At 55.0% G+C, this 26,661-nt stretch overlaps 1 protein-coding gene across 1 annotated transcript in view; it reads right to left on the bottom strand.

The window, feature by feature from the left end:
• The window catches only part of GRIK5 (glutamate ionotropic receptor kainate type subunit 5), a 280,456-nt gene that overhangs the window by 158,610 nt on the left and 95,185 nt on the right, over positions 1-26,661 (bottom strand). The window contains exon 4 of the mRNA XM_072112849.1: positions 912-1,076. Coding sequence (XP_071968950.1) covers positions 912-1,076 — 165 coding nt within the window. The remainder of the gene's footprint in view (positions 1-911; positions 1,077-26,661) is intronic.

Genomic DNA, 26,661 nt, shown 5'->3' on the forward strand with positions numbered 1-26,661 from the left:
GGCTCTTATGTTCTGGTGTCACTTGTTCCTCTTGGATCAGAATTCTCAAACTCCAGAACTTCTCCAGAGGAAGGGGGAGGTGAGAGCTTGGAGTGAATGCATGTTCCCCGGGTGTTTGGGGCTCCTCAGGTCTCATCCGTTTTTTGTGCTGATTCTCCTGAGGTTTACGTTTATAAGGAGAGACGCTTAGCCGCAGGCGGTCACGGGAGGCCGGCAGCTGGACGCTACGTGGCATCTCCATTAGCGGTGTCATGGAAGGTCCCCGAGGAGCTCATTGCTCCACAGCATCTGCTCCGGCACACATCACCTCTGAGGATTATACACGGAGACGCCATACTGAGGGCTGATTGTAGATTGTGTTGATATTCTGCACGTGTGCGTCCTGAACCGAGCGCCGCCACGTCGCAGGGAATTAGAGATGCAGCTGATCCACGAGCCACATTAGTTATGCAGTCAGAATTTTACAATTATCATAAACAAAAATGTAAATATTATTTTATAGCTGACGGAGGCCCCGGGGCAAAGATTGTGGTGGCGCCTCCACCCCGTATGTGAGATCTAGAGAGGCACCGGGAGCTGCACGAGGGGCACCCTGACCACAGCCTTGAAATGGGGACTTCTGGGGCCCACCTAAGGATCCTCTGGTATTGTGGTGGCCCCTGCGCCATCTCCTGGATGGTTCCACATGTGAAGGGGGTCTTGGGTGACACGTCCTCCCTAGAACCTCCTAAACTACTTTCAGGGCCATAGCATGGAGTTACAGAGAGGTGAAGGGCGGATGTGAGGCTATAGGGACCCCTGGAGGTCATATAGAGGTGGCAGGTCCAGGACACATACTGGAGCACGTGTGGAGACGTCCTAGTCATGGCACCCCCCATGCATGAGACAGAGGAATGATAGGGAGCACTCACTGGTATCTGTCGTCTCGTACTGACTGTCCCTCTGTAGCTCGAAGATCTCCACCTCCACGCGACCACTGGAGGAGCCTTGCGTGTGGCTGTTGATGTGTTCCCGAGCGAGAGCCAGCGCCAACCTCTCGCCTCGTCCACAAACCGTCTGATCGTCAAGGATTGCAGCTGCAAGAAGAAAAGCACAATTACTGGGGGATAACGGGTAAGAGACGATGTCCTCCCAGGGCAGGATGGGTAGTGTGTGCCGTATGGAGGACGAGGAGGTCACATGAGACTACAAGTGGTGGAAACCATCATAGGAGACATCACCGAGCCGGCAGTGTATATAATGGACGCCAGGGAGGATGATTATATCACCGGGATAACGAGAACGTCAGGGCGAGAGCGTTACTACACACAGGGGGCCGCACACCCACCGCACCATCCAAGAGAACAACCAAGGTCATCACCACAGCCAGAGGAAGACGGCAGCCACCGGGCGGAGAGGAAGATGTGACCCCAGTACTGAGCCGGACCACCAGGACTATTATAACTAGTGACAGACCTACAGGACTATTATAACTAGTGACGGACCAACAGGACTATTATAACTAGTGACAGACCTACAGGACTATTACAACTAGTGACGGACCTACAGGACTATTATAACTAGTGACGGACCTACGGGACTATTACAACTAGTGACAGACCTACGGGATTATTATAACTAGTGACGGACCTACGGGACTATTACAACTAGTGACAGACCTACAGGACTATTACAACTAGTGACGGACCTACAGGACTATTACAACTAGTGACGGACCTACAGGACTATTACAACTAGTGACGGACCTACAGGACTATTACAACTAGTGAGAGACCTACTGGACTATTACAACTAGTGACAGACCTACAGGACTATTACAACTAGTGAGAGACCTACTGGACTATTACAACTAGTGACGGACCTACGGGACTATTATAACTAGTGAGAGACCTACAGGACTATTACAACTAGTGACGGACCTACAGGACTATTACAACTAGTGACGGACCTACAGGACTATTACAACTAGTGACGGACCTACAGGACTATTACAACTAGTGACGGACCTACGGGACTATTACAACTAGTGACTAGTAGAGGGCAGGATTGATATATCTGGTGACAGGAAGAGACCATGGACCTTCTAGAATTGTGTAGGAAATGGGATGAGTCGTTATATATGAGGATATACGTAATATCATGGACACAGTAGACTTGTATAGGAGATGTTTGGGATGGTCTGGGGATGACGAGTCGTTATATATAGGAGGATATATACACTCACCGGCCACTTTATTAGGTCCACCTGTCCAACTGCTCGTTAACACTTCATTTCTAATCAGCCAATCACATGGCGGCAGCTCAGTGCATTTAGGCATGTAGACATGGCCAAGACAATCTCCTGCAGTTCTCCCGAGCATCAGTATGGGGAAGAAAGGTGATTTGTGGCCTGTGAACGTGGCATGGTTGTTGGTGGAGGAAGGGCTGGTCTGGGTATTTCAGAAACTGCTGATCTACTGGGATTTTCACGCACAACCATCTCTAGGGTTTACAGAGAATGGTCCGAAAAAGAAAAAATATCCAGTGAGCGGCAGTTCTGTGGGCGGAAATGCCGTGTTGATGCCAGAGGTCAGAGGAGAATGGGCAGACTGGTTCGAGCTGATAGAAAGGCAACAGTGACTCAAATCGCCACCCGTTACAACCAAGGTAGGCAGAAGAGCATCTCTGAACGCACAGTACGTCCAACTTTGAGGCAGATGGGCTACAGCAGCAGAAGACCACACCGGGTGCCACTCCTTTCAGCTAAGAACAGGAAACTGAGGCTACAATTTGCACAAGCTCATTGAAATTGGACAGTAGAAGATTGGAAAAACGTTGCCTGGTCTGATGAGTCTCGATTTCTGTTGCGACATTCGGATGGTAGGGTCAGAATTTGGTACAACAACATGAAAGCATGGATCCATCCTGCCTTGTATCAGCGGCTCAGGCTGGTGGTGGTGGTGTCATGGATCCATCCTGCCTTGTATCAGCGGCTCAGGCTGGTGGTGGTGGTGTCATGGATCCATCCTGCCTTGTATCAGCGGCTCAGGCTGGTGGTGGTGGTGTCATGGATCCATCCTGCCTTGTATCAGCGGCTCAGGCTGGTGGTGGTGGTGTCATGGATCCATCCTGCCTTGTATCAGCGGCTCAGGCTGGTGGTGGTGTCATGGATCCATCCTGCCTTGTATCAGCGGCTCAGGCTGGTGGTGGTGTCATGGATCCATCCTGCCTTGTATCAGCGGCTCAGGCTGGTGGTGGTGGTGTCATGGGTCCATCCTGCCTTGTATCAGTGGGTCAGGCTGGTGGTGGTGGTGTCATGGATCCTTCCTGCCTTGTATCAGCGGGTCAGGCTGGTGGTGGTGGTGTCATGGATCCATCCTGCCTTGTATCAGCGGGTCAGGCTGGTGGTGGTGGTGTCATGGATCCATCCTGCCTTGTATCAGCGGCTCAGGCTGGTGCTGGTGTCATGGATCCATCCTGCCTTGTATCAGCGGCTCAGGCTGGTGGTGGTGGTGGTGTCATGGATCCATCCTGCCTTGTATCACCGGGTCAGGCTGGTGGTGCTGGTGTCATGGATCCATCCTGCCTTGTATCAGCGGGTCAGGCTGGTGGTGGTGGTGTCATGGATCCCTCCTGCCTTGTATCAGCGGCTCAGGCTGGTGGTGGTGGTGTCATGGATCCATCCTGCCTTGTATCAGCGGCTCAGGCTGGTGGTGGTGGTGTCATGGATCCATCCTGCCTTGTATCAGCGGCTCAGGCTGGTGGTGGTGGTGTCATGGATCCCTCCTGCCTTGTATCAGCGGCTCAGGCTGGTGGTGGTGGTGTCATGGATCCATCCTGCCTTGTATCAGCGGCTCAGGCTGGTGGTGGTGGTGTCATGGATCCCTCCTGCCTTGTATCAGCGGCTCAGGCTGGTGGTGGTGGTGTCATGGATCCATCCTGCCTTGTATCAGCGGGTCAGGCTGGTGGTGCTGGTGTCATGGATCCATCCTGCCTTGTATCAGCGGGTCAGGCTGGTGGTGGTGGTGTCATGGATCCATCCTGCCTTGTATCAGCGGCTCAGGCTGGTGGTGCTGGTGTCATGGATCCATCCTGCCTTGTATCAGCGGCTCAGGCTGGTGGTGCTGGTGTCATGGATCCATCCTGCCTTGTATCAGCGGCTCAGGCTGGTGGTGGTGGTGTCATGGATCCATCCTGCCTTGTATCAGCGGCTCAGGCTGGTGGTGGTGGTGTCATGGATCCATCCTGCCTTGTATCAGCAGCTCAGGCTGGTGGTGGTGGTGTCATGGATCCATCCTGCCTTGTATCAGCGGGTCAGGCTGGTGGTGTCATGGATCCATCCTGCCTTGTATCAGCAGCTCAGGCTGGTGGTGGTGGTGTCATGGATCCATCCTGCCTTGTATCAGCGGGTCAGGCTGGTGCTGGTGGTGTCATGGATCCATCCTGCCTTGTATCAGCAGCTCAGGCTGGTGGTGGTGGTGTCATGGATCCATCCTGCCTTGTATCAGTGGCTCAGGCTGGTGGTGGTGGTGTCATGGATCCATCCTGCCTTGTATCAGTGGGTCAGGCTGGTGGTGGTGGTGTCATGGATCCATCCTGCCTTGTATCAGCGGCTCAGGCTGCTGGTGGTGGTGTCATGGATCCACCCTGCCTTGTATCAGCGGCTCAGGCTGGTGGTGGTGGTGTCATGGATCCATCCTGCCTTGTATCAGCGGGTCAGGCTGGTGGTGGTGCTGTCATGGATCCATCCTGCCTTGTATCAGCGGGTCAGGCTGGTGGTGGTGGTGTCATGGATCCATCCTGCCTTGTATCAGCGGCTCAGGCTGGTGGTGGTGGGGTCATGGATCCATCCTGCCTTGTATCAGCAGCTCAGGCTGGTGGTGGTGGTGTCATGGATCCATCCTGCCTTGTATCAGCGGCTCAGGCTGGTGGTGGTGGTGTCATGGATCCATCCTGCCTTGTATCAGCGGCTCAGGCTGGTGGTGGTGGTGTCATGGATCCATCCTGCCTTGTATCAGCGGGTCAGGCTGGTGGTGCTGGTGTCATGGATCCATCCTGCCTTGTATCAGCGGCTCAGGCTGGTGGTGGTGGCGTCATGGATCCATCCTGCCTTGTATCAGCGGGTCAGGCTGGTGGTGGTGGTGTCATGGATCCCTCCTGCCTTGTATCAGCGGCTCAGGCTGGTGGTGGTGGTGTCATGGATCCATCCTGCCTTGTATCAGCGGCTCAGGCTGGTGGTGGTGGTGTCATGGATCCATCCTGCCTTGTATCAGCGGGTCAGGCTGGTGGTGGTGGTGTCATGGATCCATCCTGCCTTGTATCAGCGGCTCAGGCTGGTGGTGGTGGTGTCATGGATCCATCCTGCCTTGTATCAGCGGCTCAGGCTGGTGCTGGTGGTGTCATGGATCCATCCTGCCTTGTATCAGCGGCTCAGGCTGGTGGTGGTGGTGTCATGGATCCATCCTGCCTTGTATCAGCGGGTCAGGCTGGTGGTGGTGGTGTCATGGATCCATCCTGCCTTGTATCAGCGGGTCAGGCTGGTGGTGGTGGTGTCATGGATCCATCCTGCCTTGTATCAGCGGGTCAGGCTGGTGGTGGTGGTGTCATGGATCCATCCTGCCTTGTATCAGCGGGTCAGGCTGGTGGTGGTGGTGTCATGGATCCATCCTGCCTTGTATCAGCGGCTCAGGCTGGTGGTGTCATGGATCCATCCTGCCTTGTATCAGCGGGTCAGGCTGGTGGTGGTGCTGTCATGGATCCATCCTGCCTTGTATCAGCGGCTCAGGCTGGTGGTGGTGGTGTCATGGATCCATCCTGCCTTGTATCAGCGGCTCAGGCTGGTGGTGGTGCTGTCATGGATCCATCCTGCCTTGTATCAGCGGGTCAGGCTGGTGGTGGTGGTGTCATGGATCCATCCTGCCTTGTATCAGCGGGTCAGGCTGGTGGTGCTGGTGTCATGGATCCATCCTGCCTTGTATCAGCGGCTCAGGCTGGTGGTGGTGGCGTCATGGATCCATCCTGCCTTGTATCAGCGGCTCAGGCTGGTGGTGGTGGTGTCATGGATCCATCCTGCCTTGTATCAGCGGGTCAGGCTGGTGGTGGTGGTGTCATGGATCCATCCTGCCTTGTATCAGCGGCTCAGGCTGGTGGTGGTGGTGTCATGGATCCATCCTGCCTTGTATCAGCGGGTCAGGATGGTGGTGGTGGTGTCATGGATCCATCCTGCCTTGTATCAGCGGCTCAGGCTGGTGGTGGTGGTGTCATGGATCCATCCTGCCTTGTATCAGCGGCTCAGGCTGGTGGTGGTGGTGTCATGGATCCATCCTGCCTTGTATCAGCGGGTCAGGCTGGTGGTGGTGGGGTCATGGATCCATCCTGCCTTGTATCAGCGGCTCAGGCTGGTGGTGGTGGTGTCATGGATCCATCCTGCCTTGTATCAGCGGGTCAGGCTGGTGGTGGTGGTGTCATGGATCCATCCTGCCTTGTATCAGCGGGTCAGGCTGGTGGTGGTGGTGTCATGGATCCATCCTGCCTTGTATCAGCGGGTCAGGCTGGTGGTGGTGGTGTCATGGATCCATCCTGCCTTGTATCAGCGGGTCAGGCTGGTGGTGGTGGTGTCATGGATCTATCCTGCCTTGTATCAGCGGGTCAGGCTGGTGGTGGTGGTGTCATGGATCCATCCTGCCTTGTATCAGCGGCTCAGGCTGGTGGTGGTGGTGTCATGGATCCATCCTGCCTTGTATCAGCGGGTCAGGCTGGTGGTAGTGGTGTCATGGATCCATCCTGCCTTGTATCAGCGGGTCAGGCTGGTGGTGGTGGTGTCATGGATCCATCCTGCCTTGTATCAGCGGGTCAGGCTGGTGGTGGTGGTGTCATGGATCCATCCTGCCTTGTATCAGCGGCTCAGGCTGGTGGTGGTGGTGTCATGGATCCATCCTGCCTTGTATCAGCGGCTCAGGCTGGTGCTGGTGGTGTCATGGATCCATCCTGCCTTGTATCAGCGGGTCAGGCTGGTGGTGGTGGTGTCATGGATCCATCCTGCCTTGTATCAGCGGCTCAGGCTGGTGGTGGTGGTGTCATGGATCCATCCTGCCTTGTATCAGCGGGTCAGGCTGGTGGTGGTGGTGTCATGGATCCATCTTGCCTTGTATCAGCGGCTCAGGCTGGTGGTGGTGGTGTCATGGATCCATCCTGCCTTGTATCAGCGGCTCAGGCTGGTGGTGGTGGTGTCATGGATCCATCCTGCCTTGTATCAGCGGCTCAGGCTGGTGGTGGTGGTGTCATGGATCCATCCTGCCTTGTATCAGCGGCTCAGGCTGGTGGTGGTGGTGTCATGGATCCATCCTGCCTTGTATCAGCGGCTCAGGCTGGTGGTGGTGGTGTCATGGATCCATCCTGCCTTGTATCAGCGGCTCAGGCTGGTGGTGGTGGTGTCATGGATTCATCCTGCCTTGTATCAGCGGCTCAGGCTGGTGGTGGTGGTGTCATGGATCCATCCTGCCTTGTATCAGCGGCTCAGGCTGGTGGTGGTGGTGTCATGGATCCATCCTGCCTTGTATCAGCGGGTCAGGCTGGTGCTGGTGGTGTCATGGATCCATCCTGCCTTGTATCAGCGGCTCAGGCTGGTGGTGCTGGTGTCATGGATCCATCCTGCCTTGTATCAGCGGGTCAGGCTGGTGGTGGTGGTGTCATGGATCCATCCTGCCTTGTATCAGCGGCTCAGGCTGGTGGTGCTGGTGTCATGGATCCATCCTGCCTTGTATCAGCGGCTCAGGCTGGTGGTGGTGGTGTCATGGATCCATCCTGCCTTGTATCAGCGGCTCAGGCTGGTGGTGGTGGTGTCATGGATCCATCCTGCCTTGTATCAGCGGGTCAGGCTGGTGGTGGTGTTGTCATGGATCCATCCTGCCTTGTATCAGCGGCTCAGGCTGGTGGTGGTGGTGTCATGGATTCATCCTGCCTTGTATCAGCGGCTCAGGCTGGTGGTGGTGGTGTCATGGATCCATCCTGCCTTGTATCAGCGGCTCAGGCTGGTGGTGGTGGTGCCATGGATCCATCCTGCCTTGTATCACCGGTCAGGCTGGTGCTGGTGGTGTCATGGATCCATCCTGCCTTGTATCAGCGGCTTAGGCTGGTGGTGGTGGGGTCATGGATCCATCCTGCCTTGTATAAGCGGGTCAGGCTGGTGCTGGTGGTGTCATGGATCCATCCTGCCTTGTATCAGCGGGTCAGGCTGGTGGTGGTGGTGTCATGGATCCATCCTGCCTTGTATCAGCGGGTCAGGCTGGTGGTGGTGGTGTCATGGATCCATCCTGCCTTGTATCAGCGGGTCAGGCTGGTGGTGGTGGTGTCATGGATCCATCCTGCCTTGTATCAGCGGGTCAGGCTGGTGGTGGTGGTGTCATGGATCCATCCTGCCTTGTATCAGCGGGTCAGGCTGGTGGTGGTGGTGTCATGGATCCATCCTGCCTTGTATCAGCGGGTCAGGCTGGTGGTGGTGGTGTCATGGATCCATCCTGCCTTGTATCAGCGGGTCAGGCTGGTGCTGGTGGTGTCATGGATCCATCCTGCCTTGTATCAGCGGCTCAGGCTGGTGGTGGTGTCATGGATCCATCCTGCCTTGTATCAGCGGGTCAGGCTGGTGGTGGTGGTGTCATGGATCCATCCTGCCTTGTATCAGCGGGTCAGGCTGGTGGTGGTGTCATGGATCCATCCTGCCTTGTATCAGCGGCTCAGGCTGGTGGTGGTGGTGTCATGGATCCATCCTGCCTTGTATCAGCGGCTCAGGCTGGTGCTGGTGGTGTCATGGATCCATCCTGCCTTGTATCAGCGGGTCAGGCTGGTGCTGGTGGTGTCATGGATCCATCCTGCCTTGTATCAGCGGCTCAGGCTGGTGGTGCTGGTGTCATGGATCCATCCTGCCTTGTATCAGCGGCTCAGGCTGGTGGTGGTGGTGTCATGGATCCATCCTGCCTTGTATCAGCGGGTCAGGCTGGTGGTGGTGGTGTCATGGATCCATCCTGCCTTGTATCAGCGGGTCAGGCTGGTGCTGGTGGTGTCATGGATCCATCCTGCCTTGTATCAGCGGCTCAGGCTGGTGGTGGTGTCATGGATCCATCCTGCCTTGTATCAGCGGCTCAGGCTGGTGGTGGTGGTGTCATGGATCCATCCTGCCTTGTATCAGCGGCTCAGGCTGGTGGTGGTGTCATGGATCCATCCTGCCTTGTATAAGCGGGTCAGGCTGGTGGTGGTTGTGTCACGGATCCATCCTGCCTTGTATCAGCGGGTCAGGCTGGTGCTGGTGGTGTCATGGATCCATCCTGCCTTGTATCAGCGGGTCAGGCTGGTGGTGGTGGTGTCATGGATCCATCCTGCCTTGTATCAGCGGGTCAGGCTGGTGGTGGTGGTGTCATGGATCCATCCTGCCTTGTATCAGCGGGTCAGGCTGGTGCTGGTGTCATGGATCCATCCTGCCTTGTATCAGCGGGTCAGGCTGGTGGTGGTGGTGTCATGGATCCATCCTGCCTTGTATCAGCGGCTCAGGCTGGTGGTGGTGGTGTCATGGATCCATCCTGCCTTGTATCAGCGGCTCAGGCTGGTGGTGGTGGTGTCATGGATCCATCCTGCCTTGTATCAGCGGGTCAGGCTGGTGGTGGTGGTGTCATGGATCCATCCTGCCTTGTATCAGCGGGTCAGGCTGGTGGTGGTGGTGTCATGGATCCATCCTGCCTTGTATCAGCGGGTCAGGCTGGTGGTGGAGGTGTCATGGATCCATCCTGCCTTGTATCAGCGGCTCAGGCTGGTGGTGGTGGTGTCATGGATCCATCCTGCCTTGTATCAGCGGGTCAGGCTGGTGGTGGTGGTGTCATAGATCCATCCTGCCTTGTATCAGCAGGTCAGGCTGGTGGTGCTGGTGTCATGGATCCATCCTGCCTTGTATCAGCGGCTCAGGCTGGTGGTGTCATGGATCCATCCTGCCTTGTATCAGCGGGTCAGGCTGGTGCTGGTGGTTTCATGGATCCATCCTGCCTTGTATCAGCGGGTCAGGCTGGTGGTGGTGGTGGTGTCATGGATCCATCCTGCCTTGTATCAGCGGGTCAGGCTGGTGGTGGTGGTGTCATGGATCCATCCTGCCTTGTATCAGCGGCTCAGGCTGGTGGTGGTGGTGTCATGGATCCATCCTGCCTTGTATCAGCGGCTCAGGCTGGTGCTGGTGGTGTCATGGATCCATCCTGCCTTGTATCAGCGGCTCAGGCTGGTGGTGGTGGTGTCATGGATCCATCCTGCCTTGTATCAGCGGCTCAGGCTGGTGGTGCTGGTGTCATGGATCCATCCTGCCTTGTATCAGCGGGTCAGGCTGGTGCTGGTGGTGTCATGGATCCATCCTGCCTTGTATCAGCGGGTCAGGCTGGTGGTGGTGGTGTCATGGATCCATCCTGCCTTGTATCAGCGGCTCAGGCTGGTGGTGGTGGTGTCATGGATCCATCCTGCCTTGTATCAGCGGCTCAGGCTGGTGGTGGTGGTGTCATGGATCCATCCTGCCTTGTATCAGCGGCTCAGGCTGGTGGTGCTGGTGTCATGGATCCATCCTGCCTTGTATCAGCGGCTCAGGCTGGTGGTGGTGGTGTCATGGATCCATCCTGCCTTGTATCAGCGGCTCAGGCTGGTGGTGGTGGTGTCATGGGTCCATCCTGCCTTGTATCAGCGGGTCAGGCTGGTGGTGGTGGTGTCATGGATCCATCCTGCCTTGTATCAGCGGCTCAGGCTGGTGGTGGTGGTGTCATGGATCCATCCTGCCTTGTATCAGCGGCTCAGGCTGGTGGTGGTGGTGTCATGGATCCATCCTGCCTTGTATCAGCGGCTCAGGCTGGTGGTGGTGGTGTCATGGATCCATCCTGCCTTGTATCAGCGGCTCAGGCTGGTGGTGGTGGTGTCATGGATCCATCCTGCCTTGTATCAGTGGGTCAGGCTGGTGGTGGTGGTGTCATGGATCCATCCTGCCTTGTATCAGCGGGTCAGGCTGGTGGTGGTGGTGTCATGGATCCATCCTGCCTTGTATCAGCGGGTCAGGCTGGTGGTGGTGGTGTCATGGATCCATCCTGCCTTGTATCAGCGGGTCAGGCTGGTGGTGGTGGTGTCATGGATCCATCCTGCCTTGTATCAGCGGCTCAGGCTGGTGGTGGTGGTGTCATGGATCCATCCTGCCTTGTATCAGCGGCTCAGGCTGGTGGTGGTGGTGTCATGGATCCATCCTGCCTTGTATCAGCGGCTCAGGCTGGTGGTGGTGGTGTCATGGATCCATCCTGCCTTGTATCAGCGGCTCAGGCTGGTGGTGGTGGTGTCATGGATCCATCCTGCCTTGTATCAGCGGCTCAGGCTGGTGGTGGTGGTGTCATGGATCCATCCTGCCTTGTATCAGCGGCTCAGGCTGGTGGTGGTGGTGTCATGGATCCATCCTGCCTTGTATCAGCGGCTCAGGCTGGTGGTGGTGGTGTCATGGATCCATCCTGCCTTGTATCAGCGGGTCAGGCTGGTGGTGGTGGTGTCATGGATCCATCCTGCCTTGTATCAGCGGCTCAGGCTGGTGGTGGTGGTGTCATGGATCCATCCTGCCTTGTATCAGCGGGTCAGGCTGGTGGTGGTGGTGTCATGGATCCATCCTGCCTTGTATCAGCGGCTCAGGCTGGTGGTGGTGGTGTCATGGATCCATCCTGCCTTGTATCAGCGGCTCAGGCTGGTGGTGGTGCTGGTGTCATGGATCCATCCTGCCTTGTATCAGTGGCTCAGGCTGGTGGTGGTGGTGTCATGGATCCATCCTGCCTTGTATCAGCGGCTCAGGCTGCTGGTGGTGGTGCCATGGATCCATCCTGCCTTGTATCAGCGGCTAAGGCTGGTGGTGGTGGTGTCATGGATCCATCCTGCCTTGTATCAGCGGCTCAGGCTGGTGGTGCTGGTGTCATGGATCCATCCTGCCTTGTATCAGCGGGTCAGGCTGGTGGTGGTGGTGTCATGGATCCATCCTGCCTTGTATCAGCGGCTCAGGCTGGTGGTGGTGGTGTCATGGATTCATCCTGCCTTGTATCAGCGGGTCAGGCTGGTGGTGGTGGTGTCATGGATCCATCCTGCCTTGTATCAGCGGCTCAGGCTGGTGGTGGTGGTGTCATGGATCCATCCTGCCTTGTATCAGCGGCTCAGGCTGGTGGTGGTGGTGTCATGGATCCATCCTGCCTTGTATCAGCGGCTCAGGCTGGTGGTGGTGGTGTCATGGATCCATCCTGCCTTGTATCAGCGGCTCAGGCTGGTGGTGGTGGTGTCATGGATCCATCCTGCCTTGTATCAGCGGCTCAGGCTGGTGGTGGTGGTGTCATGGATCCATCCTGCCTTGTATCAGCGGCTCAGGCTGGTGGTGGTGGTGTCATGGATCCATCCTGCCTTGTATCAGCGGGTCAGGCTGGTGGTGGTGGTGTCATGGATCCATCCTGCCTTGTATCAGCGGCTCAGGCTGGTGGTGGTGGTGTCATGGATCCATCCTGCCTTGTATCAGCGGGTCAGGCTGGTGGTGGTGGTGTCATGGATCCATCCTGCCTTGTATCAGCGGCTCAGGCTGGTGGTGGTGGTGTCATGGATCCATCCTGCCTTGTATCAGCGGCTCAGGCTGGTGGTGGTGCTGGTGTCATGGATCCATCCTGCCTTGTATCAGTGGCTCAGGCTGGTGGTGGTGGTGTCATGGATCCATCCTGCCTTGTATCAGCGGCTCAGGCTGCTGGTGGTGGTGCCATGGATCCATCCTGCCTTGTATCAGCGGCTAAGGCTGGTGGTGGTGGTGTCATGGATCCATCCTGCCTTGTATCAGCGGCTCAGGCTGGTGGTGCTGGTGTCATGGATCCATCCTGCCTTGTATCAGCGGGTCAGGCTGGTGGTGGTGGTGTCAGGATCCATCCTGCCTTGTATCAGCGGCTCAGGCTGGTGCTGGTGGTGTCATGGATTCATCCTGCCTTGTATCAGCGGGTCAGGCTGGTGGTGGTGGTGTCATGGATCCATCCTGCCTTGTATCAGCGGCTCAGGCTGGTGGTGGTGGTGTCATGGATCCATCCTGCCTTGTATCAGCGGCTCAGGCTGGTGGTGGTGGTGTCATGGATCCATCCTGCCTTGTATCAGCGGCTCAGGCTGGTGGTGGTGGTGTCATGGATCCATCCTGCCTTGTATCAGCGGCTCAGGCTGCTGGTGTCATGGATCCCTCCTGCCTTGTATCAGCGGCTCAGGCTGGTGGTGGTGGTGTCATGGATCCATCCTGCCTTGTATCAGCGGCTCAGGCTGGTGGTGCTGGTGTCATGGTGTCTTTGGGCCCCTTGGTAACGCCACAGCCTACCTGAGTATTGGTGCTGCCCATGTCCATCCCTTTATGAGCACAATGTACCCTGTAACATCTGATGGCTACTTTCAGCAGGATAATGCGCCATGTCATAAAGCTGGAATCATCTCAGACTGGTTTCTTGAACATGACAATGAGGTCACTGGACACAAATGGCTCCACAGTCACCAGATCTCAATCCAATAGAGCATCTTTGGGATGCGGTGGAACGGGAGATTCGCATCATGGATGTGCAGCCGACAAATCTGCGGCAACTGTGTGATGCCATCATGTCACTATGGACCAGAATCTCTGAGGAGCTTCCAGCACCTTGTTGTATCTATGCCACGAAGAATTGAGGCAGTTCTGAAGGCAAAAGGGGGTCCAACCCGTTACTAGCATGGTGGACCTAATAAAGTGGCCGGTGAGTGTATAATATCATGTACATTGTCGCTGGTAGGAGCCGGCTCCTGACTATAGACCTCGAGACGTGAACATCCAATGTCTCTGCAGATCAGGAGGCCCCGGACCCTCACCACACAGACAATGGGCCATTGTCCATCAGCCGCAGCGCTAGGAGCCCCGGGGTCTACAACAATACAAAGATCAGTGCAAGAAAGGACCCGCAGAAGAGGAAAGGTCTCCAGGATGGGAGGGGGGTCCGGAACCACTTCTCCTGGTCGGGGTCCTGCTGGAAGTCTGTCGGGGCCCACATTTATCATATGACTTGCAGAAAAAAATGCATTGAAACAGAAGGTCCTGAGGTCACTTATATCTGCAGGACCCGTCACTGTAGGAAGAACCTGTGGTCACATGATCATATGCACAGGACCTATTATTGTACAAGGACCTTTGGTCACATGATCATATGTACAGGACCCTGCACCTCCATATCCGGCTCCATATATCCGGCTCCCTGCACTCACAGACCCTGCACCTCCATATCCGGCTCCATATATCCGGCTCCCTGCGCTCACAGACCCTGCACCTCCAGATCTGGCTCCATATATCCGGCTCCCTGCACTCACAGACCCTGTACCTCCAGATCCTGCTCCATATATCCGGCTCCCTGTGCTCAAAGACTCTGTACCTCCAGATCCTGCTCCATATATCCGGCTCCCTGCCCTCACAGACCCTGCACCTCCAGATCCAGCTCCATATATCCGGCTCCCTGCCCTCACAGACCCTGCACCTCCAGATCCAGCTCCATATATCCGGCTCCCTGCCCTCACAGACCCTGTACCTCCAGATCCGGCTCCATATATCCGGATCCTTGCCCTCACAGACCCTGTACCTCCAGATCCGGCTCCATATATCCGATTCCTGGTGCTCACAGACGCTGCACCTCTATATCTCCGGCTCCATATATCCGGCTCCCCGCGCTCACAGACCCTGCACCTCCAGATCCAGCTCCATATTTCTGGCTCCCTGCACTCACAGACCCTGTACCTCCATATCCTGCTCCATATATCCGGCTCCCTGCCCTCACAGACCCTGCACCTCCAGATCCAGCTCCATATATCCGGCTCCCTGCCCTCACAGACCCTGCACCTCCAGATCCAGCTCCATATATCCGGCTCCCTGCCCTCACAGACCCTGCACCTCCAGATCCGGCTCCATATATCTGGATCCCTGCCCTCACAGACCCTGTACCTCCAGATCCGGCTCCATATATCCGGCTCCCTGTGCTCACAGACCCTGCACCTCCAGATCCTGCTCCATATATCCGGATCCCTGCCCTCACAGACCCTGTACCTCCAGATCCGGCTCCATATATCCGGCTCCCTGCGCTCACAGACCCTGTACTTCCAGATCCGGATCCATATATACAGCTCCCTGCACTCACAGACCCTGCACCTCCAGATCCAGCTCCATATATCCGGCTCCCTGCACTCACAGACCCTGCACCTCCAGATCCGGCTCCATATATCCAGCTCCCTGCGCTCACAGACCCTGTACCTCCAGATCCGGCTCCATATATCCGGCTCCCTGTGCTCACAGACCCTGTACTTCCAGATCCGGCTCCATATATCCAGCTCCATGCACTCACAGACCCTGTACCTCCAGATCCAGCTCTGTATATCCGGATCCTTGCGCTCACAGACCCTGCACCTTCATATCCGGCTCCATATATCCGGATCCCAGCCCTCACAGACCCTGCACCTCCAGATCCAGCTCCATATATCCGGCTCCCTGCGCTTACAGACCCTGTACCTCCAGATTCAGCTCCATATATCCGGCTCCCTGCGCTCACAGACCCTGCACCTCCATATCTCCGGCTCCATATATCCGGCTCCCTGCGCTCACAGACCCTGCACCTCCAGATCCGGCTCAATTTATCCAGCTCCCTGCGCTCACTAGCCCTGCACCTCCAGATCTGGCTCCATATATCCGGTTCCCTGAACTCACAGGACTTGCACCTCCAATATCCGTCTCCATATATCCGGCTCCCTGCACTCACAAATCCCGAACCTCCATAACCGGCTCCATATATCCGGCTCCCTGAACTCATAGACCCTGTACCTTCATATCCAGCTCCATATATCCAGCTCCCTGCACTCACAGACCCTGCACCTTCATATCCAGCTCCATATATCCGGCTCCCTGCACTCACAGACCCTGTACCTCCAGATCCGGCTCCATATCTCTGGCTCCTTGCGCTCACAGACCCTGTACCTCCAGATCCGGCTCCATATATCCGGCTCCCTGCACTCACAGACCCTGCACCTCCAGATCCGGCTCCATATATCCGATTCCTGGCGCTCACAGACCCTGCACCTCCAGATCCGGCTCCATATATCCGGCTCCCTGTGCTCACAGAACCTGCACCTTCAGATCCGGCTCCATATATCCGGCTCCCTGTGCTCACAGACTCTGCACCTCCAGATCCGGCTCCATATATCCGGCTCCCTGCGCTCAAAGACCCTGCACCTCCAGATCCGGCTCCATATATCCGGCTCCCTGTGCTCACAGACTCTGCACCTCCAGATCCGGCTCCATATATCCGGCTCCCTGCACTCACAGACCCTGCACCTCCAGATCCGGCTCCATATATCCGATTCCTGGCGCTCACAGACCCTGCACCTCCAGATCCGGCTCCATATATCCGGCTCCCTGTGCTCACAGAACCTGCACCTTCAGATCCGGCTCCATATATCTGGCTCCCTGTGCTCACAGACCCTGCACCTCCAGATCCGTCTCCATATATCCGGCTCCCTGCGCTCAAAGACCCTGCACCTCCAGATCCGGCTCCATATATCCGGCTCCCTGTGCTCACAGACTCTGCACCTCCAGATCCGGCTCCATATATCCGGCTCCCTGCACTCACAGACCCTGCACCTCCAGATCCGGCTCCATATATCCGGCTCCCTGAACTCACAGACCCTGCACCTCCAGATCCGGCTCCATATATCCGGCTCCCTGTGCTCATAGACTCTGCACCTCCAGATCCGGCTCCATATATCCGGCTCCCTGCGCTCAAAGACCCTGCACCTCCACATCCGGCTCCATACATCCGGCTCCCTGCACTCACAGACCCTGCACCTATAGATCCGGCTCCATATATCCGGCTCCCTGTGCTCACAGACCCTGTACCTCCAGATCCGGCTCCATATATCCGTCTCCCTGCGCTCAAAGACCCTGCACCTCCAGATCCTGCTCCATATATCCGGCTCCCTGTGCTCACAGACCCTGCACCTCCAGATCCGGCTCCATATATCCGGCTCCCTGCGCTCAAAGACCCTGCACCTCCAGATCCGGCTCCATATATCCGGCTCCCTGTGCTCACAGACTCTGCACCTCCAGATCCGACTCCATAAATCCGGCTCCCTGCGCTCAAAGACCCTGCACCTCCAGATCCGGCTCCATATATCCGGCTCCCTGCACTCACAGACCCTGCACCTCCAGATCCGGCTCCATATATCCGGCTCCCTGCACTCACAGACCCTGCACCTCCAGATCCGGCTCCATATATCCGATTCCCTGCTGTCTGGGAAATAGCAGTGAAACATCAGAGAATATTGCGGAGCTTTGGCTCAGATTCGGGGTCACGTGACCCCACACAGCCATCAGAGGTGGTTAGAGGCACGTGAGGCAGCGAGGTGCGGGACACAGAGGGTCGTGTCGGGTTTTTCTAGGTTTTTCTCCGGTTCTTGTAGCCGGTGATCAGGTGACGCACAGCCGAGACCTTCAGCCGCCGCCAAATGCATTGTTATTCCTAAAACCCAAAACAATGAAAGTAAATGAGTCACGGATCAGCGCTCCGAGGTCTGAGGCGTCTAGACAGCGCACATTACCGGAAGGAAGACTCCGGACCCTCTGTGTGCTGGAAATACTACAGCATACAGCAAACCCACCCCCCACACACCCCAACGTCTCCAGCACCACCACGCTACCTCCTGTATTACACCCCAGAGCTGCACTCACTATCCTGCTGTATGACAGAGGCTGAGGCCTTGGCTGTGTGTGGATTGTGCATATGTGGAGTGTGCGTATGTGGGGTGTGTATGTAGAGGGTGCGTATGTGGAGAGTGTATGTAGAGGGTGCGTATGTGGAGAGTGTATGTGGAGTGTGTATGTAGAGGGTGTGTATGTGGAGTGTGCGTATGTGGAGTGTGCATGTAGAGGGTGTGTATGTGGAGTGTGTATGTGGAGTGTGCGTATGTGGAGTGTGTATGTAGAGGGTGTGTATGTGGAGTGTGTATGTAGAGGGTGTGTATGTGGAGTGTGTATGTAGAGGGTGTGTATGTGGAGTGTGTGTATGTGGAGTGTGTATGTAGAGGGTGTGTATGTGGAGTGTGTATGTAGAGGGTGTGTATGTAGAGGGTGTGTATGTGGAGTGTGTATGTAGAGGGTGTGTATGTGGAGTGTGTATGTAGAGGGTGTGTATGTGGAGTGTGCGTATGTGGAGTGTGTATGTAGAGTGTGTATGTGGAGTGTGTGATGCTGGGTGCATGTGGAGTGTGTGGTGCTGGGTGTATGTGGTGCTGGGTGTATGTGGAGTGTGTATGTGGTGCTGGGTGTATGTGGTGCTGGGTGTATGTGGAGTGTGTGATGCTGGGTGTATGTGGAGTGTGTGGTGCTGGGTGTATGTGGTGCTGGGTGTATGTGGAGTGTGTATGTGGTGCTGGGTGTATGTGGAGTGTGTATGTGGTGCTGGGTGTATGTGGAGTGTGTGATGCTGGGTGTATGTGGAGTGTGTGTATGTGGAGTTTGTGTATGTGGAGTTTGTGTATGTGGAGTTTGTGTATGTGGTGCTGGGTGTATGTGGAGTTTGTGTATGTGGTGCTGGGTGTATGTTGAGTGTGTGTATGTGGTGCTGGGTGTATGTGGAATTTGTGGTTCTGGGTGTATGTGGAGTTTGTGTATGTGGAGTGTGTGGTGCTGGGTGTATGTGGAGTGTGTGTATGTGGAGTGTGTGGTGCTGGGTGTATGTGGAGTGTGTGTATGTGGTGCTGGGTGTATGTGGAGTGTGTGGTGCTGGGTGTATGTGGAGTGTGTGGTGCTGGGTGTATGTGGAGTGTGTGTATGTGGTGCTGGGTGTATGTGGAGTGTGTGGTTCTGGGTGTATGTGGAGTGTGTGTATGTGGTGCTGGGTGTATGTGGAGTGTGTGGTGCTGGGTAAATGTGGAGTGTGTGGTGCTGGGTGTATGTGGAGTTTGTGTATGTGGAGTGTGTATGTGGAGTGTGTGGTGCTGGGTGTATGTGGAGTGTGTATGTGGAGTGTGTGGTGGTGGGTGTATGTGGAGTGTGTGGCGCTAGGTGTATGTGGAGTGTGTGTATGTGGAGTGTGTGGTGCTGGGTGTATGTGGTGCTGGGTGTATGTGGAGTGTGTATGTGGTGCTGGGTGTATGTGGTGCTGGGTGTATGTGGAGTGTGTGATGCTGGGTGTATGTGGAGTGTGTGGTGCTGGGTGTATGTGGTGCTGGGTGTATGTGGAGTGTGTATGTGGTGCTGGGTGTATGTGGAGTGTGTGATGCTGGGTGTATGTGGAGTGTGTGATGCTGGGTGTATGTGGAGTGTGTGTATGTGGAGTTTGTGTATGTGGAGTTTGTGTATGTGGTGCTGGGTGTATGTGGAGTTTGTGTATGTGGTGCTGGGTGTATGTGGAGTTTGTGTATGTGGTGCTGGGTGTATGTTGAGTGTGTGTATGTGGTGCTGGGTGTATGTGGAGTGTGTGGTTCTGGGTGTATTTGGAGTTTGTGTATGTGGAGTTTGTGTATGTGGTGCTGGGTGTATGTGGAGTTTGTGTATGTGGTGCTGGGTGTATGTGGAGTTTGTGTATGTGGTGCTGGGTGTATGTTGAGTGTGTGTATGTGGTGCTGGGTGTATGTGGAGTGTGTGGTTCTGGGTGTATTTGGAGTTTGTGTATGTGGAGTTTGTGTATGTGGTGCTGGGTGTATGTGGAGTGTGTGGTGCTGGGTGTATATGGAGTGTGTATGTGGAGTGTGTGGTGCTGGGTGTATGTGGAGTGTGTGTATGTGGAGTGTGTGTATGTGGAGTGTGTGGTGCTGGGTGTATGTGGAGTGTGTGTATGTGGAGTGTGTGGCGCTGGGTGTATGTGGAGTGTGTGGCGCTGGGTGTATGTGGAGTGTGTGGCGCTGGGTGTATGGAGTGTGTGGCGCTGGGTGTATGTGGAGTGTGTGGCGCTGGGTATATGTGGAGTGTGTGGCGCTGGGTGTATGTGGAGTGTGTGGTGGTGGGTGTATGTGGAGTGTGTGGTGGTGGGTGTATGTGGAGTGTGTGGCGCTGGGTGTATGTGGAGTGTGTGGCGCTGGGTGTATGTGGAGTGTGTGGCGCTGGGTGTATGTGGAGTGTGTGGCGCTAGGTGTATGTGGAGTGTGTGGCGCTGGGTGTATGTGGAGTGTGTGGCGCTGGGTGTATGTGGAGTGTGTGGCGCTGGGTGTATGTGGAGTGTGTGGCGCTGGGTGTATGTGGAGTGTGTGGCGCTGGGTGTATGTGGAGTGTGTGGCGCTGGGTGTATGTGGAGTGTGTGGCGCTGGGTGTATGTGGAGTGTGTGGCGCTGGGTGTATGTGGAGTGTGTGGCGCTGGGTGTATGTGGAGTGTGTGGCGCTAGGTGTATGTGGAGTGTGTGGCGCTGGGTATATGTGGAGTGTGTGGTGCTGGGTGTATGTGGAGTGTGTGGTGCTGGGTGTATGTGGAGTGTGTATGTGGAGTGTGTATGTAGAGGGTGTGTATGTGGAGTGTGTGTATGTGGAGTGTGTGTATGTGGAGTGTGTGTATGTGGAGTGTGTGTATGTGGAGTGTGTGTATGTGGAGTGTGTGGTGCTGGGTGTATGTGGAGTGTGTGGTGCTGTGTGTATGTGGAGTGTGTGGTGCTGGGTGTATGTGGAGTGTGTGGTGGGGGGTGTATGTGGAGTGTGCGTATGTGGAGTGTGTATGTGGAGTGTGTGGTGGGGGGGGTGTATGTGGAGTGTGTATGTGGAGTGTGTATGTAGAGGGTGTGTATGTGGAGTGTGTATGTGGAGTGTGTATGTGGAGTGTGTATGTGGAGTGTGTGTATGTGGAGTGTGTGTATGTGGTGCTGGGTGTATGTGGAGTGTGTGTATGTGGAGTGTGTGTATGTGGAGTGTGTGGTGCTGGGTGTATGTGGAGTGTGTGTATGTGGAGTGTGTGTATGTGGAGTGTGTGGTGCTGGGTGTATGTGGAGTGTGTATGTGGAGTGTGTATGTAGAGGGTGTGTATGTGGAGTGTGTGTATGTGGAGTGTGTATGTGGAGTGTGTGGAGTGTGTGTATGTGGAGTGTGTGGTGCTGGGTGTATGTGGAGTGTGTGGTGGGGGGGTGTATGTGGAGTGTGTATGTAGAGGGTGTGTATGTGGAGTGTGTGTATGTGGAGTGTGTGTATGTGGAGTGTGTGTATGTGGAGTGTGTGTATGTGGTGCTGGGTGTATGTGGAGTGTGTGGTGCTGGGTTTATGTGGAGTGTGTGTATGTGGAGTGTGTGTATGTGGAGTGTGTGTATGTGGAGTGTGTGTATGTGGTGCTGGGTGTATGTTGAGTGTGTGTATGTAGTGCTGGGTGTATGTGGAGTGTGTGGTTCTGGGTGTATTTGGAGTTTGTGTATGTGGAGTTTGTGTATGTGGTGCTGGGTGTATGTGGAGTGTGTGGTGCTGGGTGTATATGGAGTGTGTATGTGGAGTGTGTGGTGCTGGGTGTATGTGGAGTGTGTGTATGTGGAGTGTGTGGTGCTGGGTGTATGTGGAGTGTGTGTATGTGGAGTGTGTGGTGCTGGGTGTATGTGGAGTGTGTGTATGTGGTGCTGGGTGTATGTGGAGTGTGTGGTGCTGGGTGTATGTGGAGTGTGTGTATGTGGTGCTGGGTGTATGTGGAGTGTGTGGTTCTGGGTGTATGTGGAGTGTGTGTATGTGGTGCTGGGTGTATGTGTAGTGTGTGGTGCTGGGTGTATGTGGAGTGTGTGGTGCTGGGTGTATGTGGAGTGTGTGGTGCTGGGTGTATGTGGAGTTTGTGTATGTGGAGTGTGTATGTGGAGTGTGTGGTGCTGGGTGTATGTGGAGTGTGTATGTGGAGTGTGTGGTGGTGGGTGTATGTGGAGTGTGTGGCGCTAGGTGTATGTGGAGTGTGTGTATGTGGAGTGTGTGGTGCTGGGTGTATGTGGTGCTGGGTGTATGTGGAGTGTGTATGTGGTGCTGGGTGTATGTGGTGCTGGGTGTATGTGGAGTGTGTGATGCTGGGTGTATGTGGAGTGTGTGGTGCTGGGTGTATGTGGTGCTGGGTGTATGTGGAGTGTGTATGTGGTGCTGGGTGTATGTGGAGTGTGTATGTGGTGCTGGGTGTATGTGGAGTGTGTGATGCTGGGTGTATGTGGAGTGTGTGTATGTGGAGTTTGTGTATGTGGAGTTTGTGTATGTGGTGCTGGGTGTATGTGGAGTTTGTGTATGTGGTGCTGGGTGTATGTGGAGTTTGTGTATGTGGTGCTGGGTGTATGTTGAGTGTGTGTATGTGGTGCTGGGTGTATGTGGAGTGTGTGGTTCTGGGTGTATTTGGAGTTTGTGTATGTGGAGTTTGTGTATGTGGTGCTGGGTGTATGTGGAGTGTGTGGTGCTGGGTGTATATGGAGTGTGTATGTGGAGTGTGTATGTGGAGTGTGTGGTGCTGGGTGTATGTGGAGTGTGTGTATGTGGAGTGTGTGTATGTGGAGTGTGTGGTGCTGGGTGTATGTGGAGTGTGTGTATGTGGAGTGTGTGGCGCTTGGTGTATGTGGAGTGTGTGGCGCTGGGTGTATGGAGTGTGTGGCGCTGGGTGTATGTGGAGTGTGTGGCGCTGGGTGTATGTGGAGTGTGTGGCGCTGGGTGTATGTGGAGTGTGTGGCGGTGGGTGTATGTGGAGTGTGTGGTGGTGGGTGTATGTGGAGTGTGTGGCGCTGGGTGTATGTGGAGTGTGTGGCGCTGGGTGTATGTGGAGTGTGTGGCGCTGGGTGTATGTGGAGTGTGTGGCGCTGGGTGTATGTGGAGTGTGTGGCGCTAGGTGTATGTGGAGTGTGTGGCGCTGGGTGTATGTGGAGTGTGTGGCGCTGGGTGTATGTGGAGTGTGTGGCGCTGGGTGTATGTGGAGTGTGTGGCGCTGGGTGTATGTGGAGTGTGTGGCGCTGGGTGTATGTGGAGTGTGTGGCGCTGGGTGTATGTGGAGTGTGTGGCGCTGGGTGTATGTGGAGTGTGTGGCGCTAGGTGTATGTGGAGTGTGTGGCGCTGGGTGTATGTGGAGTGTGTGGCGCTGGGTGTATGTGGAGTGTGTGGCGCTGGGTGTATGTGGAGTGTGTGGCGCTGGGTGTATGTGGAGTGTGTGGCGCTGGGTGTATGTGGAGTGTGTGGCGCTGGGTGTATGTGGAGTGTGTGGCGCTGGGTGTATGTGGAGTGTGTGGCGCTGGGTGTATGTGGAGTGTGTGGCGCTGGGTGTATGTGGAGTGTGTGGCGCTGGGTGTATGTGGAGTGTGTGGCGCTGGGTGTATGTGGAGTGTGTGGCGCTGGGTGTATGTGGAGTGTGTGGCGCTAGGTGTATGTGGAGTGTGTGGCGCTGGGTATATGTGGAGTGTGTGGTGCTGGGTGTATGTGGAGTGTGTGGTGCTGGGTGTATGTGGAGTGTGTATGTGGAGTGTGTATGTAGAGGGTGTGTATGTGGAGTGTGTATGTGGAGTGTGTATGTGGAGTGTGTGTATGTGGAGTGTGTGTATGTGGAGTGTGTGTATGTGGAGTGTGTGTATGTGGAGTGTGTGGTGCTGGGTGTATGTGGAGTGTGTGGTGCTGGGTGTATGTGGAGTGTGTGGTGGGGGGTGTATGTGGAGTGTGCGTATGTGGAGTGTGTATGTGGAGTGTGTGGTGGGGGGGTGTATGTGGAGTGTGTATGTAGAGGGTGTGTATGTGGAGTGTGTATGTGGAGTGTGTATGTGGAGTGTGTATGTGGAGTGTGTGTATGTGGAGTGTGTGTATGTGGTGCTGGGTGTATGTGGAGTGTGTGTATGTGGAGTGTGTGTATGTGGAGTGTGTGGTGCTGGGTGTATGTGGAGTGTGTGTATGTGGAGTGTGTGGTGCTGGGTGTATGTGGAGTGTGTATGTGGAGTGTGTATGTAGAGGGTGTGTATGTGGAGTGTGTGTATGTGGAGTGTGTATGTGGAGTGTGTGGAGTGTGTGTATGTGAAGTGTGTGGTGCTGGGTGTATGTGGAGTGTGTGGTGGGGGGGTGTATGTGGAGTGTGTATGTAGAGGGTGTGTATGTGGAGTGTGTGTATGTGGAGTGTGTGTATGTGGAGTGTGTGTATGTGGAGTGTGTGTATGTGGAGTGTGTGTATGTGGTGCTGGGTGTATGTGGAGTGTGTGGTGCTGGGTTTATGTGGAGTGTGTGTATGTGGAGTGTGTGTATGTGGTGCTGGGTGTATGTGGAGTGTGTGGTGCTGGGTGTATGTGGAGTGTGTGGTGCTTGGTGTATGTGGAGTGTGTGTATGTGGAGTGTGTATGTAGAGGGTGTGTATGTGGAGTGTGTGTATGTGGAGTGTGTGTATGTGGAGTGTGTGTATGTGGAGTGTGTGGTGCTGGGTGTATGTGGAGTGTGTATGTGGAGTGTGTGGTGCTGGGTGTATGTGGAGTGTGTGTATGTGGAGTGTGTATGTAGAGGGTGTGTATGTGGAGTGTGTGTATGTGGAGTGTGTGTATGTGGAGTGTGTGTATGTGGAGTGTGTGTATGTGGAGTGTGTGTATGTGGTGCTGGGTGTATGTGGAGTGTGTGTATGTGGAGTGTGTATGTAGAGGGTGTGTATGTGGAGTGTGTGTATGTGGAGTGTGTGTATGTGGAGTGTGTGTATGTGGAGTGTGTGTATGTGGAGTGTGTGGTGCTGGGGGATATGACGGGGGGAGCGGCAGATGCTTTGAAGCTTTTCATCTCTCGCCTTTATTCCAGATTTATTACGTTTCTTTATTCTGCTGTTTTTGATATGATAATTCTCACAATTTGTGGCGCATTATACGTGTGTCTCTTTATTACGTCTTTTATGAGCGGAGTGCGAGGACACAATTGGTACAATAGACGCCCCTCCCTGATAATAACCTCGTCCTCCCCTCCTCTGCGCTGCTGTGGCGGGGGCACCCGGCAATCACAGACTGCGGGCAGCCGATATTATTAGGGAATGACCCCTCTCATAATGGGAGCGGCAACGTCTAGAACATCTCGTCTTGGGGCCGTTCAAGGAGAAGAAATAACACTGAAAGCCTGAAGCCTCCATCTCATCTATGGAGGACACAGATTCTTAAAGGGAACCTGTCAGCAGCTGTGACCCTACAGACTGCAGCCAGTGTCAGGTACCTGGAGAGATGTGTGATCAGACCTCACACTGCTGTGCTCTGTGCTCTGTGCATCCAGTGTTATGTATTGTCCCTGGAGAGATGTGTAATCAGACCTCACACTGCTGTGCTCTGTGCTCTCTGCAGCCAGTGTTATGTATTGTCCCTGGAGAGATGTGTAATCAGACCTCACACTGCTGTGCTCTGTGCTCCCTGCAGCCAGTGCTATGTATTGTCCCTGGAGAGATGTGTAATCAGACCTCACACTGCTGTGCTCTACGCTCTCTGCAGCCAGTGTTAGGTATTGTCCCTGGAGAGATGTGTAATCAGACCTCACACTGCTGTGCTCTGTGCTCTCTGCAGCCAGTGTTATGTATTGTCCCTGGAGAGATGTGTAATCAGACCTCACACTGCTGTGCTCTACGCTCTCTGCAGCCAGTGTTAGGTATTGTCCCTGGAGAGATGTGTAATCAGACCTCACACTGCTGTGCTCTGTGCTCTCTGCAGCCAGTGTTATGTACTGTCCCTGGAGAGATGTGTAATCAGACCTCACACTGCTGTGCTCTGTGCAGTCAGTGTTATGTACTGTCCATGGAGAGATGCGTAATCAGACCTCACACTGCTGTGCTCTCTGCAGCCAGTGTTATGTATTGTCCCTGGAGAGATGGGTAATCAGACCTCACACTGCTGTGCTCTGTGCTCTCTGCAGCCAGTGTTATGTATTGTCCCTGGAGAGATGTGTAATCAGACCTCACACTGCTGTGCTCTGTGCTCTCTGCAGCCAGTGTTATGTATTGTCCCTGAAGAGATGCGTAATCAGACCTCACACTGCTGTGCTCTGTGCTCTCTGCAGTCAGTGTTATGTATTGTCCCTGAAGAGATGCGTAATCAGACCTCACACTGCTGTGATCTGTGCTCTCTGCAGCCAGTGTTATGTATTGTCCCTGGAAAGATGTGTAATCAGACCTCACACTGCTGTGCTCTGTGCTCTCTGCAGCCAGTGTTATGTATTGTCCCTGAAGAGATGCGTAATCAGACCTCACACTGCTGTGCTCTGTGCTCTCTGCAGCCAGTGTTATGTATTGTCCCTGGAGAGATGCGTAATCAGACCTCACACTGCTGTGCTCTGTGCTCTCTGCAGCCAGTGTTATGTACTGTCCATGGAGAGATGTGTAATCAGACCTCACACTGCTGTGCTCTGTGCTCTCTGCAGCCAGTGTTATGTATTGTCCCTGGAGAGATGTGTAATCAGACCTCACACTGCTGTGCTCTGTGCTCTCTGCAGCCAGTGTTATGTATTGTCCCTGGAGAGATGTGTAATCAGACCTCACACTGCTGTGCTCTGTGCTCTCTGCAGCCAGTGTTATGTAGTGTCCCTGGAGAGATGTGTAATCAGACCTCACACTGCTGTGCTCTGTGCTCTCTGCAGCCAGTGTTATGTATTGTCCCTGGAGAGATGTGTAATCAGACCTCACACTACTGTGTTCTGTGCTCTCTGCAGCCAGTGTTATGTACTGTCCCTGG

The sequence above is a fragment of the Engystomops pustulosus genome, chromosome 6 (genome assembly GCF_040894005.1).
Source record: "Engystomops pustulosus chromosome 6, aEngPut4.maternal, whole genome shotgun sequence".
Taxonomy (NCBI): Eukaryota; Metazoa; Chordata; class Amphibia; order Anura; family Leptodactylidae; genus Engystomops; species Engystomops pustulosus.